The 13,962-nt window shown below is 35.0% G+C and overlaps 3 protein-coding genes across 3 annotated transcripts; 1 reads left to right on the forward strand and 2 right to left on the reverse strand.

Annotated features, from left to right (window-relative positions):
- Nucleotides 1-388: 388 nt before the first annotated feature.
- Nucleotides 389-808, forward strand: LOC125218013 (brassinosteroid-responsive RING protein 1-like). The gene has a single exon (XM_048119604.2). The coding sequence runs from the start codon at nt 389-391 to the stop codon at nt 806-808; it is 420 nt and encodes a 139-aa protein (XP_047975561.2).
- Nucleotides 809-2,492: 1,684 nt separating this feature from the next.
- LOC125185357 (NDR1/HIN1-like protein 26) lies at nt 2,493-3,461 on the reverse strand. The gene has a single exon (XM_048081881.2). It carries the CDS (start codon nt 3,405-3,407, stop codon nt 2,787-2,789), a length of 621 nt encoding a protein of 206 aa, XP_047937838.1. The 5' UTR covers nt 3,408-3,461; the 3' UTR covers nt 2,493-2,786.
- Nucleotides 3,462-6,152: 2,691 nt separating this feature from the next.
- LOC125219017 (two-component response regulator-like APRR5) lies at nt 6,153-9,907 on the reverse strand. The gene is made up of 8 exons (XM_048120856.2): nt 9,510-9,907; nt 8,578-8,739; nt 8,362-8,492; nt 8,108-8,266; nt 7,830-7,992; nt 7,460-7,751; nt 6,658-7,336; nt 6,153-6,549 (listed from the first exon to the last, which is right to left on the reverse strand). Exons 1-8 carry the CDS (start codon nt 9,748-9,750, stop codon nt 6,442-6,444), a joined length of 1,935 nt encoding a protein of 644 aa, XP_047976813.1. The 5' UTR covers nt 9,751-9,907; the 3' UTR covers nt 6,153-6,441.
- Between the last annotated feature and the right edge of the window lie 4,055 nt (nt 9,908-13,962).

A 13,962-nucleotide genomic window follows, 5' to 3' on the forward strand; every position in this document is an offset into this window, starting at 1 on the left:
CAAATTCTTAACATAACGTGTAATTAGACTAATCTCAGTATTGTCAATCACTATCATATCCAACGCAAAAAAAACACCAAAGTCATTAAATAGAAATATAGAATAAATCGAGGATGCATTTGCTCTAGGTTAGATAGTGTAGGCCATTTACTTCAGAATTATGTACTCCAAGTTGTACTTATCAATCTCCTTAAATAAAATGGATCTTATACAACTCACAAATATATATATTTCTACATCTCTCTCTCCAAAATCAAAATTTTCATCTTGTCCCTCAACATCAGTATTTCTTGAAATGGGATTTTCTTCCTACATTATTACACTACCAAATCACCAACCCTTCACAAAATTCATCTTCTCAAATATCATGAGCCAATTTCTCTCAAATATGCGCCCCAGAAGCAACGTTGAAGACTATGATGAGTTCCGCCCATCCCCTTCATCCGTGCAACTTCCGGATTACTTGACAACTAAGTCCTTTGACAAAGGTCGTCTCCCCACAGTCGAACATGCAACCTTTAGATCACACAACAAGGACGGCGAAGAAGAAGAGGGCGATGATTGTGCAGTTTGTTTGAGCAGAATAGAGGCATGGCATATTGTGAGAGAGCTTGACAACTGCGAGCATGCTTTCCATGTCGGGTGCCTAGACTCTTGGATTGATCGCGGTGGAGAAACATGCCCGGTGTGTCGAGCTCAGCTGGTCTCCGGCGATAGGGAAGAGGTGGGGCATGGGAAAGATCCATGGAGATCACAAAGAATGGTCTACTTGTTTGGAGAGGATTGCTTGATGGAGGAGCTTCAGTGAGAGATATGTTACAAACTTTTCATGCTAGATAATGTAGTTTATGTTTATGTAAAAGCTTTAATTAATTTTTCTTTGTAATTAAAGGTTAAGATCAAGAGTAATTGTTTGAAATGTTGCAAGTTCTTATACAGTTATATATATAGCTCTTGTATTGTTGATAACTTTAAATTGTTGATATAACATCAGAAAATATAAGAGATTATTGATAGTACTATGTTGTTATTAACGAGTTTGTTGTCTAATTGGACAATTAACGAAGAAATATACTATCATTAATGCAGAAAGCAATTATGTCAAACGGATCTAAGAATATTGCGAAAGGCAATGGCAAAAATTATAAAAATAAAAACTTGAAAGCAAGAGTTGGTATCACGAAATTCAATCTTTTGTAATTTATCATCCCGGCGGCTACCGACGCATCTACGAATTACTGGCAAATAATTATGAATATTGATTTCAATTTTACTGTTTACTGTATTTTTTACAAACCATACAATAGTTGCAAATATACCAATAATTAATACTCTTTGTTCCATTAAAATAGTCACTTTTTGGCATTTTGATTTGTCCTATAATGAGAGTCTCTTTTCACTAAGTACTATAAATAGAAGTAGGCCTTTCCATCATTTTTTTACATTTGTTTTTACATTTCTTAAATTCATATTGAGTCAACTATGGACTTCTATTGGTATTGGGTGACGGAGAGAGTATTAAGACATCCAATACTAATATTATTCATGTCAACCCAGTGTGGCTGATTTAAGGGAATGGGGGGCAGCTGACTTATTGGATCCTCCGATGAACATAGTTTTTGGTTCCGGGGGATTCTTTAAGTTGACTTTTTTTAATTCATAAGTTACTTTGCCAAATATAATCGATTTTATAACGCAATTAGATAGGTTGCATATCATATAAAATGATATTTTGAGCATATTCCATCGAATCAAAGACGTACTACGTTTTATGCAATTTTTCTTTTTTAGACGAGGGCTTATAACTCCTGTCACTCCACCAATTGGATTCAACCTCAAATCTTTAGTCAATTACTCTTACTCAAAAGTTCGATTATCACATGAGCAATAAGCTATCAAAAGTGTAGACATAAGAGAATTTTGGAAATCCTAATAGACTTCTGCTCAATTTAATTATAATCTTTAAGCAATAGTATTAATCAGTGACATCAATATTCATCTAATAGTAGTAATTTTAGATACATACTGTATATATTACACTTGAGTGCTATAGCCTATATGTACAATGAAATGTATAATCTTTCATTTACACATCAACCATCACTTAGCACTTCCATTAACATGATGTAAGAGAAAAAGTGATTGATGATAGATTACCCAATCAACGTGTTATGGAGTTTGTTTTTACTACTGCATTTATGTAGTAAAGTAAACAGAGTTGTACATTTAAAACTATTTCCCCTGCTCTAGCTATCTGACGTTGTGTTCGGGTGTGACGGAAATTTTGGAACTACTGCGTTGTTCATTTGTTTGTAGTCAGAAACTGCTTAGAAAATATTTTCACTTTTCATGGTCGACCCTCCTAATAATACAACCCCAATTTTACAGAAATGGTCTATACATAATTTCTCAATTAGTTAGTGTGTGAAATTGAGCCCATTTACTACTACACAATAAACCACTGAAGAGGGCAGGCAAGAGAGGGACACAAATTTCTCAATCAAGAAAGCAGCAAAAGTTTCCATTTCATAACTTTGAAAATCCCATCTACCACCAAATGGTAAACACCAAAAAGACACCAATCAATCCTACTTGTTCTTTCTTCCATAACATACAAAACCAAAGAAAAATTAGATACTAATCTTCCCATTTTTATTATTACTATTAAGTAGGAGTATATCTGTAATTAATCAATAATAGAAAACTTTCAACACTAAATCCACCAAGAAACCATAAGCATCAAGAATCAATCCATCATCTCCCCAGTCTCACATTCCCATTGGCCATTACATTGAAGTAGAACACTGTGAGGTCTGCCTTGCACTCAATGGCGGCGAAGGTATAGTAGGCCCAAGCGGCATAATCACCACGCAGTTGACAATGAACCGATACCTCCCTGAGACATAAGTCCACACTTTCCACCTCAGCTGCCCCATCCCCTTGATGCTCAAGGCCAGCCTCCCTGCCCCCTGATCGCGCTGCACCTCGTACGCAAAGGATGGGGACACCGGGAGCTGGATTCCGACCAGCGACACGCTGAGGAGGTTGGTCTCATGGAGGTCTTGGTAGAAGCGGGGGACTGAGGTCTCTGGGGTGATCTTCTGGCCTTTGTAGGAGGCATAGAGAAGGAAGTCGTCGTAATAGATCCCCACTTTCGTGTTGGGATTGTGGGATTGGAGGGTGATTTGGATGGAGGAGTTGAGGAGGGATGGGCCGAGGGAGAGGTTGAGCTGGTTGATGCCGGCTTCTTTCAGGGAGAAGTGAGGCTTTGAGGGGTGGAGGATGAGCCATATTATGAAGATCACAGATAGTAGAGAGAGGACTATTGTGGTGAGGTATAGGTAGAGCTTCTTGCTTTTTTTCTTGCTGGCGCAGTCTTTGGGGTGTTTTTCACTGATTAAAGTCATAATTTGCACAGAGAGAAAGAGAGAGCTTTTGGAGATTTCTATGGTGAGGAAAGAAAGAATGTGGTTAATAAAGGGCTTTTTTTCTTGGCAACCACTCTAAGTTCAAGATTTTGGAGGTAAGTGTAACTGTTTGCAACTTTGCTTTCTTACTTTTCTTTTTTCTAATAAAATTATTTGTAATTTGATGATAGTTTGATATTTCTAGTCATGGACTAGATTTAATGAGATTGGTGTAATTAGTTGATTTTTAATTAAGTTAGTTACTTTTGTTTGTTATCTGCACATAATTAGTGGAATAGAGTCCCAAGCTACATGCAACATATCATGATAATGAATCATGAATATGCAGCCTCACTTTAAAATGTATATTTCTTGAAAAATTATTTTCATGGGTTTAAGATTCCGATTAAGTTGCTTTAAGAATTATTGTCAAAAAAAAGTTACTTTTTCCAAGTGGTTGTAGCCATAAACCCAATAGCAAATAGCCTTTTTCAGTGCATAATTATGGTTTAAGTGAGAATGCTTGCAACTGTCAAAAGTCATGCATATATATATCACTCTTGTAAAACATGTCTGATTTTTTACGATTGAAATTCAAAAATTAGTGTAAAGTGAAAGCAAGACAATGGGGAATCTTGAAAAAAATTGAACTATTATACGACCAAATTTAGTTGCTTTTGGGTTAAGGAAAAATGTTATCTAGGGTTTAGGTGAACATTACTTGACGACTCATCACTCTTCTTATCGTGCAGTGTTGAAAATACTGTCACTTTTGGAATTTTGTGCTTGGGATGTTTATATGTGCACTTAGTATGTGTGCACTTGGTGATTGAATTTGATTGGTATAGAAAAGTTGTTAAAGATTTTTTTTAGTACTAGTAAAGAAGTTTTAAAATTAAAGTTTTGTGAAATATGCATGATATAGATAAATATCATGTATCTTATTTGATTAACATTTAGTGTTATTCGCGATCGTTCTTTCTTTGTACATGTTATAAGTATCATTTATTTTATTGTAATACCTAAAAAATTATTACCAATATCATTAATTCTACAAATTACAAAATAAAGCTCGATTTTTTTTATTTTTTTATAACATCAAATTAATATTAAAATAACATATACAACTTTGATCTTCATGTAATTTGTATAGTAATAATATCAATACTGTTCGTAGTATCAAATTCATACTAATATTGACTAAATAAATAATGCTAAACATTGTTTATGAATGATTCTTACATAAGTTATGCATTATAAATTTTCTAGAAAAATATATAGAATCTTTTAGTTTATGACAAATACTATCACATTATATGTAATTAAATACGTACTTTATAAGAAATGCAAGTTTGATTGCAGTGAAGGTCCATGAGAGCATCTGCAATGGAGGCTAGCGGACAGGTTAGCCGATTCGCGATCGGCTAGCCTATCCGCTAGCCTCCATTGCGACCGGCGAGAGTTGTTTCGGCGAGCCGATCGGCGTGAACTCGCCAATCGCCAGGCGCTAGCCGGTCGGCTAGCCGCCATTGCAGGCGACATTTCAGTGAGAAACCGGCGAGCCACCTTTTTTAAAAAATTTAAATAAAATGGTTGCATTTTCCCATATCTGTGTCGTAAATTTAATTCTGTATTTGCGTGATTGTAATTTATAATATGAATTTATTATTTTGTTTATTGTGTCAGTTTCTAGTCCACTATTGTACAGATTCCAGTTCTGATGATGTGGCCGACAGTTTCTAGTCCTGATAATGTGGCAGGAGGAGTTTTTGGCTAGACTATTGCTGGGCTATTCTTATTGTGAATGCTCTGACTACATTTTAATAGGAATACTCCTTAGGTCGACTTGGAAATTACGGCAAAATCTTGATATTAATGACCATATTTTTGAGTTGGAGAAAGTTGTAATTGTCTTGCACCCCATTCATGAGTAGCATCTCGATTTAACTTTTCATGAATTTTGTCCATTTTTACTTTGGCCGAGTCCCAGTCACCCACCATAGTTGTTTCAATGCTTTTCCTTTCTCATTGTAAGCATTTTATATATATATATATATATATATATATATATATATATATAATGATACACCAAAACTCATTTTTGGTGTAGAAAACTTCTTCAATCATACTGCAAATCCAAACATATTTTTGCATTTTCTACAAAACAACACAACATATGGAGCTGTTGCAAAATTTTTGAAGACATATACTCCTTTTATTCCTTTCCTGTAAATGGATGGAGATGTCCTTAACTCACACTCAATTGCTACCACCTAAATATATTCACACACGAGCAACCTCTTTAGATTATAAACCAAGTATTCTTGAAAGAATATCCTAAATCTTGGGTTTAATTAATGACTAAGGTTTTAGTTTACCATAATGCTTTGCTTCGTATTAGGTAGATAGAATTTCTGCAGTTGTTATTCAAGAGAAAAAAAGGAAAAAATGTGGACTTTGGAAGCTGGCACTTGGCACCATTGACAATGACTGTGAATTAATGAAGTGAGATTAATATCACTACACAATTGCGTGGGTTCCCATTGCCTCCAAATGATTGTATTTTTGTGTTTAACTTTTGCTTGCTATCTGAATGTAAACAATCTACAACTGTTGACCTCTACCATATACTTACGTGTTGATTTTGTGAGGGTGGAAAGTGTTCCAAAAAGTATGAAGAAACAATATAGGCTGACTAGATAATACTAATACTATTTCATTCAGCTCCACTTCAAAACAATAAAATGATGATAAAATCAAATTTGATAAACCTTGATTTGCTTATACTACAGATATGAACCTACACAACTTAGTTAATGTATAGATGCCTCAAAATGCCCAAAGATGAGGCAAAAAAACAAAGAGAAAAACATGTGCAAACAGTTGTCTTCACTATTAGTTGGTCCACCTAACTAGCTTGTACATCAGCACTCTAATACATACATCAAGGTAAAGAATTAAGAGATGCCAAATTTTCTAACTCATCACACTACTTGTTATTGCCAAAACTTGTTCAATCTTGCTCCTGTTGTAGCTAACCAGCCGACGAGCTTCCAGGTTGATCTGTTGGCAGTTGTCGGACAAACTGTCCTTTTACACGAGGACGCTGCTCAGCCAGCTTCTTTCTGCTTTCATACCGCACCTGTTTCAAAATCGAATGTTGATTATGAGAAAAATAAGGTTGTAGCAACAAATTGTGTCATAGTTTTCAAGACTTGGGAATAGATGCTGTTTTGGGAGATCAATGTACCTTCTTCTCAAAGCATCTGTCTTTCCTCTTCTGGCGGAATTTTGTAAGGGCGGCCTCTCTTTGCATGGCTCGGTGAGAGTGTCCATCGTGAACATGAAAGCTCTCTTCATGACCGTTGATCGTGCCATTACATCCAGAAACTTGACTGTGATGTTGGCTCATATTTCCATTGCATAAACTGCTATTAGCACTCTGATTTGTTCCATGTGATACAAGGCCCTGATCCTCCAACTCTTCCACTCTGTTACCCTGTTTGTTTTCTGTCTGATCCACAGAGTTGCTGTTTCTCTGGTCTGCAGGGCTGTGTAGTTGCTGAGAAGTCGAGGGCTGATGCTCCGACTGAAAGAGAGTATTCGACTGTGGGAAGGGTTCTGAGTGGTGAGTTGCGCCTTGACTAGGCAGTGATGGAGACCCTGACGAGGGCATCACAGAACCATAAGTGCTACTCACATTCCCCAACCCTACGCCTCTAACAGGAATCGGGTGAGATATGTCCCGATTTTGAGAGTATGAGAATGTGAACTCAGGCCATCCTGTTTGGACAGAAGGCTTAGAAGGTGAGGTCAGTGTTTGGCTACGAGCATCAGGACTACAATTAGCTGGTTTCTCCGAGCTCATCCCAATGTCATTGTATTGATTGTAAGTGCTGGGACTGAGCTGCAACGGCTTGTTTATGTATCTGCCAAAGAGTTGTTTCTTCATCAGTTTATGAAGTTTCGACGAATGACATATTAAAGAGAATCACTATTATTTTCAAGAAAACGATAATGAATATAGGAGAAAAGGGTGCATGTTAACTGACCTAGAAAATGCAGAAGCATCAGAGTGGTTTAACCTATGCCTGTCATCATTTACTTGACTCACAGGATGAGATCTTCTCAAAGACAGATCCAACATAGGCAAAATGTCTAACTTGTTTGCACTAGAAACCGAAGCAGCAGTCGCAAGAGTCCCTTTGAGGTGATTATCAAAAGTTCCAATCAAATCAATGGCCTCTCTTAAAAAAATTTCAGTCTGTTCCTGATTATGATCACAACTCTTGTCTTCTCGTGTCACTGTGCGATCAGCATCCGATTTGGCCGCCACTTGCAATCCTATAACCAAATCGGTTGGTAAAAGCCCATGGAGGTGAATTCATACAAGGAAGAGTGGTAAATCTAACAGAACATTACCTTCGGTCTCACTATCACGAGCCCATTTTTTACGATTTTGTTGATGGCATTCTCCCTGTCTGGGAGTACTAACGCCATCTGAAAGGCACTTAGGGCTTTCACGTTTCGAGGGCTTGCCTTCGTCTTCTTCTTCAGTTTCTGATTCTGGTTTTGTGCACGAACTCTGCAGTTCAATAGGCGGTTCTATGAGTCTCGTGTTATTTGAAATCATCCATTGTTAGATGATCCAAATTTTAACTAATGATGGACAGGATAAAGTGTAGAGAAACCAAAGACACCTGAGCATCGTTTCCTTTCTCGGTGCCCTCTTTGTTTCTCTGGATACATGACATGTAACCACTAGAACGGTTGCTTGTAGCATTGTTCTCAGCAGTGGCTTCATCCTTCTCTTGAGCTACACTCTCATCAGGAGGTCCCGGTCCAGCAGCAGTGCTCGACTGACATAATACAGCAGAAAAATGATTAGTTTTCAGTACTTGATAGAAAATGAACAATTTCTTGGAGAAAAAAACATGGGACTGAATCAACTTACAGCTTGTTTCCTCCAGACATGCTGCCACAAGTTCCTGAGCTCGTTTTTCCTGACGGGCTTAACAAGAAAGTCGGTCGCACCTCTCAACATGCATTTGTAAACTGTACTAACTGAGTCTTGTGAAGACATCACTGCCCAATACCAATAAAATGATGTAAGAACACATGATGCAATTGCAGGGAATATCGAAAGGTTTTCCAAGTAGAACGTACTCACTTATTACTGGAATGTTTTTGCAGACGTCGTGCTCCATGATTAAAGTGAGAAGGGCGAATCCAGAGATTGATGGCAATTCGACTTCAGTCAGAATGAGGTCTATGTTATGGGGTCTTGCTTTCAGAACCTCCCAAGCTTTTAACCCATCACCAACTGCGGCAACTGTTTCACAAAAAAACAGAGTTTAGTTTGCAAACAATAACAATCCAAAACTGCTTCTAACCATTGATGCCATTATGAGTAATACTATCCGACAAATTTAGGCCAGACACAGAGAGCCAAAGAAATACTAGGAACTCAAGAAATTCAGGAAATTAATAGATGTGGAAATTCTAGATAATAAAAATTGACAACAATAGATGTATCAAACTGTCAATGATTGATGAGAGAAAATTTTTTTCATAACTCCAGTTAAATGACAATGTTTGAAGAAACTAGGAATTTTACAAAATTTGCAATATTAACGACCCAACCTTTTTTTTTTTTTTTTTGCAAATCAAGTTCCAGAGATTTTCCAAGTGATTTGAACTACAAAAATTGAAAAGTGGTTAAGAAACAATTAGAGTCTCAATTAAGGTCCTCCTTTTATAGTAGGTAAACCTGAAATCTTCTGAATATCACAATTCTAGCAAACTAAAACATAAATAACTCAAAAGATTTACACAAAATTTCAGGATCGATACACTGAAACCATCTAGTGAGAATTTTCTTCAAGACATTTTCACGCACACAAAACAATTAAAACCCAAAATTCACTGCGTAATCACGAATTTAAAGATTAACAGCCACAAGATTCAATCTTGGACAGAAAAATAATGGAATAAATCCCATCACAGCCATAAACAGTCACATTCCTCAAACCCCAGAAATCAAAATTCCAACTTTTTTAGTCTGTAAAAATAACTTTGCGAGAATCCGAAGTGAAAACCAACCTCTGTAACTGCATTTCCTGAGAAGTGCAGAAATAATCTGCCTTGTGGAATCATCAGCCTCTACCAAGAGAACCCTGACCACCATTTTGGGGAGGAACCTCTCCCATCTCACAGTCTCAGCTGCAGCATTCTTATTATTAATTCTGCCTTTTTCACCGACTCTCTCCATCTCCGTTTCGACCCCTGTTTCTCGAACTTGCAATTCCATTTCATTTTCACCGCTCATCACAACTTCTCCCATTTCCCCTTTCTTTCCAGACTTCAATCTTCTGAATTGAAGGGATTAACTGTTCAACTTGGAATATCCGAAATTTGTTTACGACTCGTTTACTATAATGCTTTTGTATAAATTCATTTTTAACTCAAAATATCTAGAATTGGACACCCAATTCTTGAATTTTGATCCTGTGGATGTGGATGTGGTGGCCTTCCTATTGGCTATTGAATCTGATGGCTCACATTTCTTCTACTTAGTATTCTTTTGCATGTATTCATTGGTTGGATCGTTTAGATATTTTTTTATGTTTATGGTTTATCCCATCATTCATGAAAATTATAATTAACACCATAAAGTTATTCTTTTAAGAATCAACTTTTTCACTGTTTGAACTTTGAATATGTAGTTTGATTTTGCTAATGTTTTTTATGCATAAATTACTGTGGTTACTGCTATAAAATACAAAAATTTCCATATATAAGTAGAACTTTCTTCGTGGACAAATATTTGGTTGGCTTGTGTGATTCTTCTCATTTGCATATTTACACTAATATGTTTCACTTAAATTTTTAAATGCAATTAATTGTAACTCGTCTATATTACATTAAAATTGTACTAAATCATTTTGAAAAGTATAGTGATATTAAAATCAAACTTTGTGATTCGAACTCGTGGGAGGTTTATAGAGTGATGAGTTGAAAGATGTGTAAATTTCTCATGTTACTAAACTTCAACAATTTCCAATTGGGGGTGCATTTATAGAATTATGATAACTTATGGGCAATTGAGTGAATGTTCATAGTTGCTAAGCAGTTTGGACATGTAAATAAAGAAAGTGACATAAAATATCTAGGGATATTTATACTATAATAATGAATGGCCGAAATTCGCCACGTCCTTCCCAATCAAAAAGTAAGGCGCCATTGGTTTTCAGTTTTCACCATTCTTTATTTTATTATTATTATTTTAATTTTATCAATCTCTAATTTAGTTGGTGGTGTGGGACCATTGGTCTAGGTTTATAACCATAATTCCAATTAGAATAAAATACCTTTAACAAGATATTTAGGCAAGGCGCACAAGTTGTCGCGTGGGCCCCTCCATGAGAAAGAAGATATTTTCAGTTTCATGGATACAAAATCGACACGTGGATTTGGGCTTTGATGTATCTATATTGTGGCTCTGGTTTGTCCAATGCTTATCCTCCACATCAAACTCTCTTCAAAGAAAAGAAAAAACTTCAAGCCTCTTATTGCTCTTTTCTTTTTCCTTTTTCTATGATTACTTTTTCTATAATTTGGGATTTAAAGCATGACTTGACAAATGGGAAGTTGGAAAACAGAAACAATGTTTAATTTGGTGGGTCGTATGCCACACATTAATAGTGGGATCAAGTTAGAATGGGGCACACATTTGATGCTCTTGACGTTTTTCTCAAGATTAACATAATACTACAATAATAACAATAAACCGCATCTTCTCAATATTAATAATAACAATAATATATGATGCAGAAAATTATCCATAAAAATTAGATAGTAAAAATAAATGTATATAAATTCTACATATATAAACAAATTCCATGAATATGAATTAAAATTTAGATATTGCTTTAGGAGTATTATATATCTAGTGTTTATGCACGTTTATTTATATTCATTGATTAATGTAAGTTTGGTGTAAAGTGCAACCAGCTTGTGAAATTTTGATTGTAAAGAACAAAATATCCTGAAAGATATTTATTTTCTTACGTGGATCAAATTTGAGTGCACAAATGAGAAAAGAAGATTAAGGTCCATATTTATTTTCCAACATAGTCGCCCCTCCGTCTCTCAAATTGATTTCTCTTTCTCCACCTCCCAACTTGTCCAATTATTCCATGATTTTTTTTCGTAGAAATATTGTGGTATTTCATCGTACGAATTGTTGATCTTTATGATGATTTATATTGGTACACCAAACTTCACGTTGCAAAAGAGATAAGAACATAATACACGTCACTAAAAACGAAAACGGATAAATTAGGACCATATATGATTTATAAATATATATGGTTTTTATTTATTTTAAATCAAAATTACACTTGCCATTGATTCTAGAATTTACATGGCACTATAAGTCTATAATAGTGGTAGGACTTGGCTCTGGTTCAACCTTCATGGTCTAAATATGACTACAATACTCCTTTTTGAACGGGTGACTATCGTAATCTGAATTATATCAATTGTATATACATATAATTTACTAGTAATATTTATTTAAAACACTGTATGAAATATATGAAATACGATATTTCGGTTTTTATCAACTCTAACCACAACCCAAGATCTGTTACAATTAGGGGTGGATCGATACGATATATCGTATCGAAAATGTTGTATCGTGTTTCGTATCGAAAACATCGATATGAAAGAATTTCATATCGTTACCGTATCGAAAGTTTCGATATATCGAAACTTTCGATATGAATAATATCAATATCGTTATCGTATCGATATTGCGATATATCGTAAGATCGATATGATATATCGAAATATCGTTATCGTATCGAATACCTATATATCGAAAAATATAATTTCAAAATTGAAAAATAACACAAAAATTAATAAAACTTCTACACAATAAAATAAATAGTATTCTTATTAGGGTTTCATATATATATTTTCTAAATATATGAATGAATTAAATGGATTTATATATATTTATAATTTTAAACTTCAATATGTATTGAATTTCAATATGTTTCGATATATTCGATATAAAACGATATATCGCGATATAAGGAAATTCATATCGTTATCGTATCGGAAACTTACGATACGATACCGTGTCGTATTGAAAATTACGATACACCAAAAATTTGATAATTTTTCGATATTTTTCAATACGATACAAGCGATATATCATTTTTTCGGTATTTTTTCCCAGCCCTAGTTACAATGGGTAAATGAGCAATTGGTTTGTATTGGTAATTAGCATCTGAACAAGTGCATTTGATAGTCTCAAAATCATTCTGCAGTGAGGGAGAAATCAATACAAAAAGAAAAACGTTAGCCTCAGAGGATTATAATATGAACGTCGCACACTTAAAACTTAAAAGTGTCTTCGTTTCAATATAGTTGAGACATTTTTTTTAGGAAAGAAAATTAAAAATTGAGGTGTTAAAAGTTAAAGATGAGAGAGTAAAATATGAGAGAGAAGAAGAGAGGGTAAAGTATGAGAGAAGATTAAGTTGTGGCAAATAAAAAAATGATTCAACTAACTTGGGACAATCCAAAAAGAAATATAACTCGACTATCTTGGAACGGATAGATAGAGTATTATTTAGATAGTACGTAGAAATAGCTCGACACCTATGCAGACAAAAATTATTTGATATTCAAAATTTGGGTCTATAATTCTTCATGTTTTTAGTTGATGTAGTAGTAACTCACTAACTCATGGATGGTCGCAAACACTATGTCAATGTCCCTTTTATGCTAACGAATTGCAATAAATTTATGATCCATAATGGATCGTTCAAATATCCACCTAGTGGCCTCTCTAAAATCACTTGTTTTATGGTGTGGTTGTTTGTAAATAACTTATTCGTTTGGATTAACACGAATGACTTAAATGGACACATATTTGAGTTTTTGAAAATAAGAATATTACAAAAAAAAAAAAGGGGCTGGTGTACCATTAAAAAATATCTACATGTGGCATGGAAGACAAGGCCTATCCAAAGTGGGCCTTATATCTTCGGCCCATTTCACCACACGCCAAAATGATATGTGCCCATGTTTCACTCAGTCGGTAGCCATCCGCGGCTAGACAAAATAAATATTCCGTACTACTACTGTACTACTCCCTCCGTCCCGGCTAAGATAACACATTCCTTAGCCGGCACGGGATTTTAGGAGTAATTGGTTAATGTGTTTAATTGGAGAGAGAAAAGGTGGGTGAAAGTATTAAAATAGAGAGAGAAAGAAAGGTGAATATTTTAATAGGGGTGGAAAAAAGTGGTTGTGTGTGTTAATTGGAGAGAGAAAGTTTCCAAAAAAGGAAATGTGTCATCTTGGTTGGGACAAACTAAAAAGAAAAACGTGTCATCTTAAGCGAGACGGAGGGAGTAGTAAAAATATAGATTCGGGCTAATTCATTGGATTCGAACAAAAATAAATAAAAATTAAACACAATATCTTATAGTTAAAATTTTTCTTGTGTAAAATAATTCTAAGTTTTAGATATTGTTTT

This window comes from Salvia hispanica, chromosome 1 (genome assembly GCF_029641045.1).
Source record: "Salvia hispanica isolate PSC_SH4W2 chromosome 1, Shi_PSC_v1, whole genome shotgun sequence".
Classification (NCBI taxonomy): Eukaryota; Viridiplantae; Streptophyta; class Magnoliopsida; order Lamiales; family Lamiaceae; genus Salvia; species Salvia hispanica.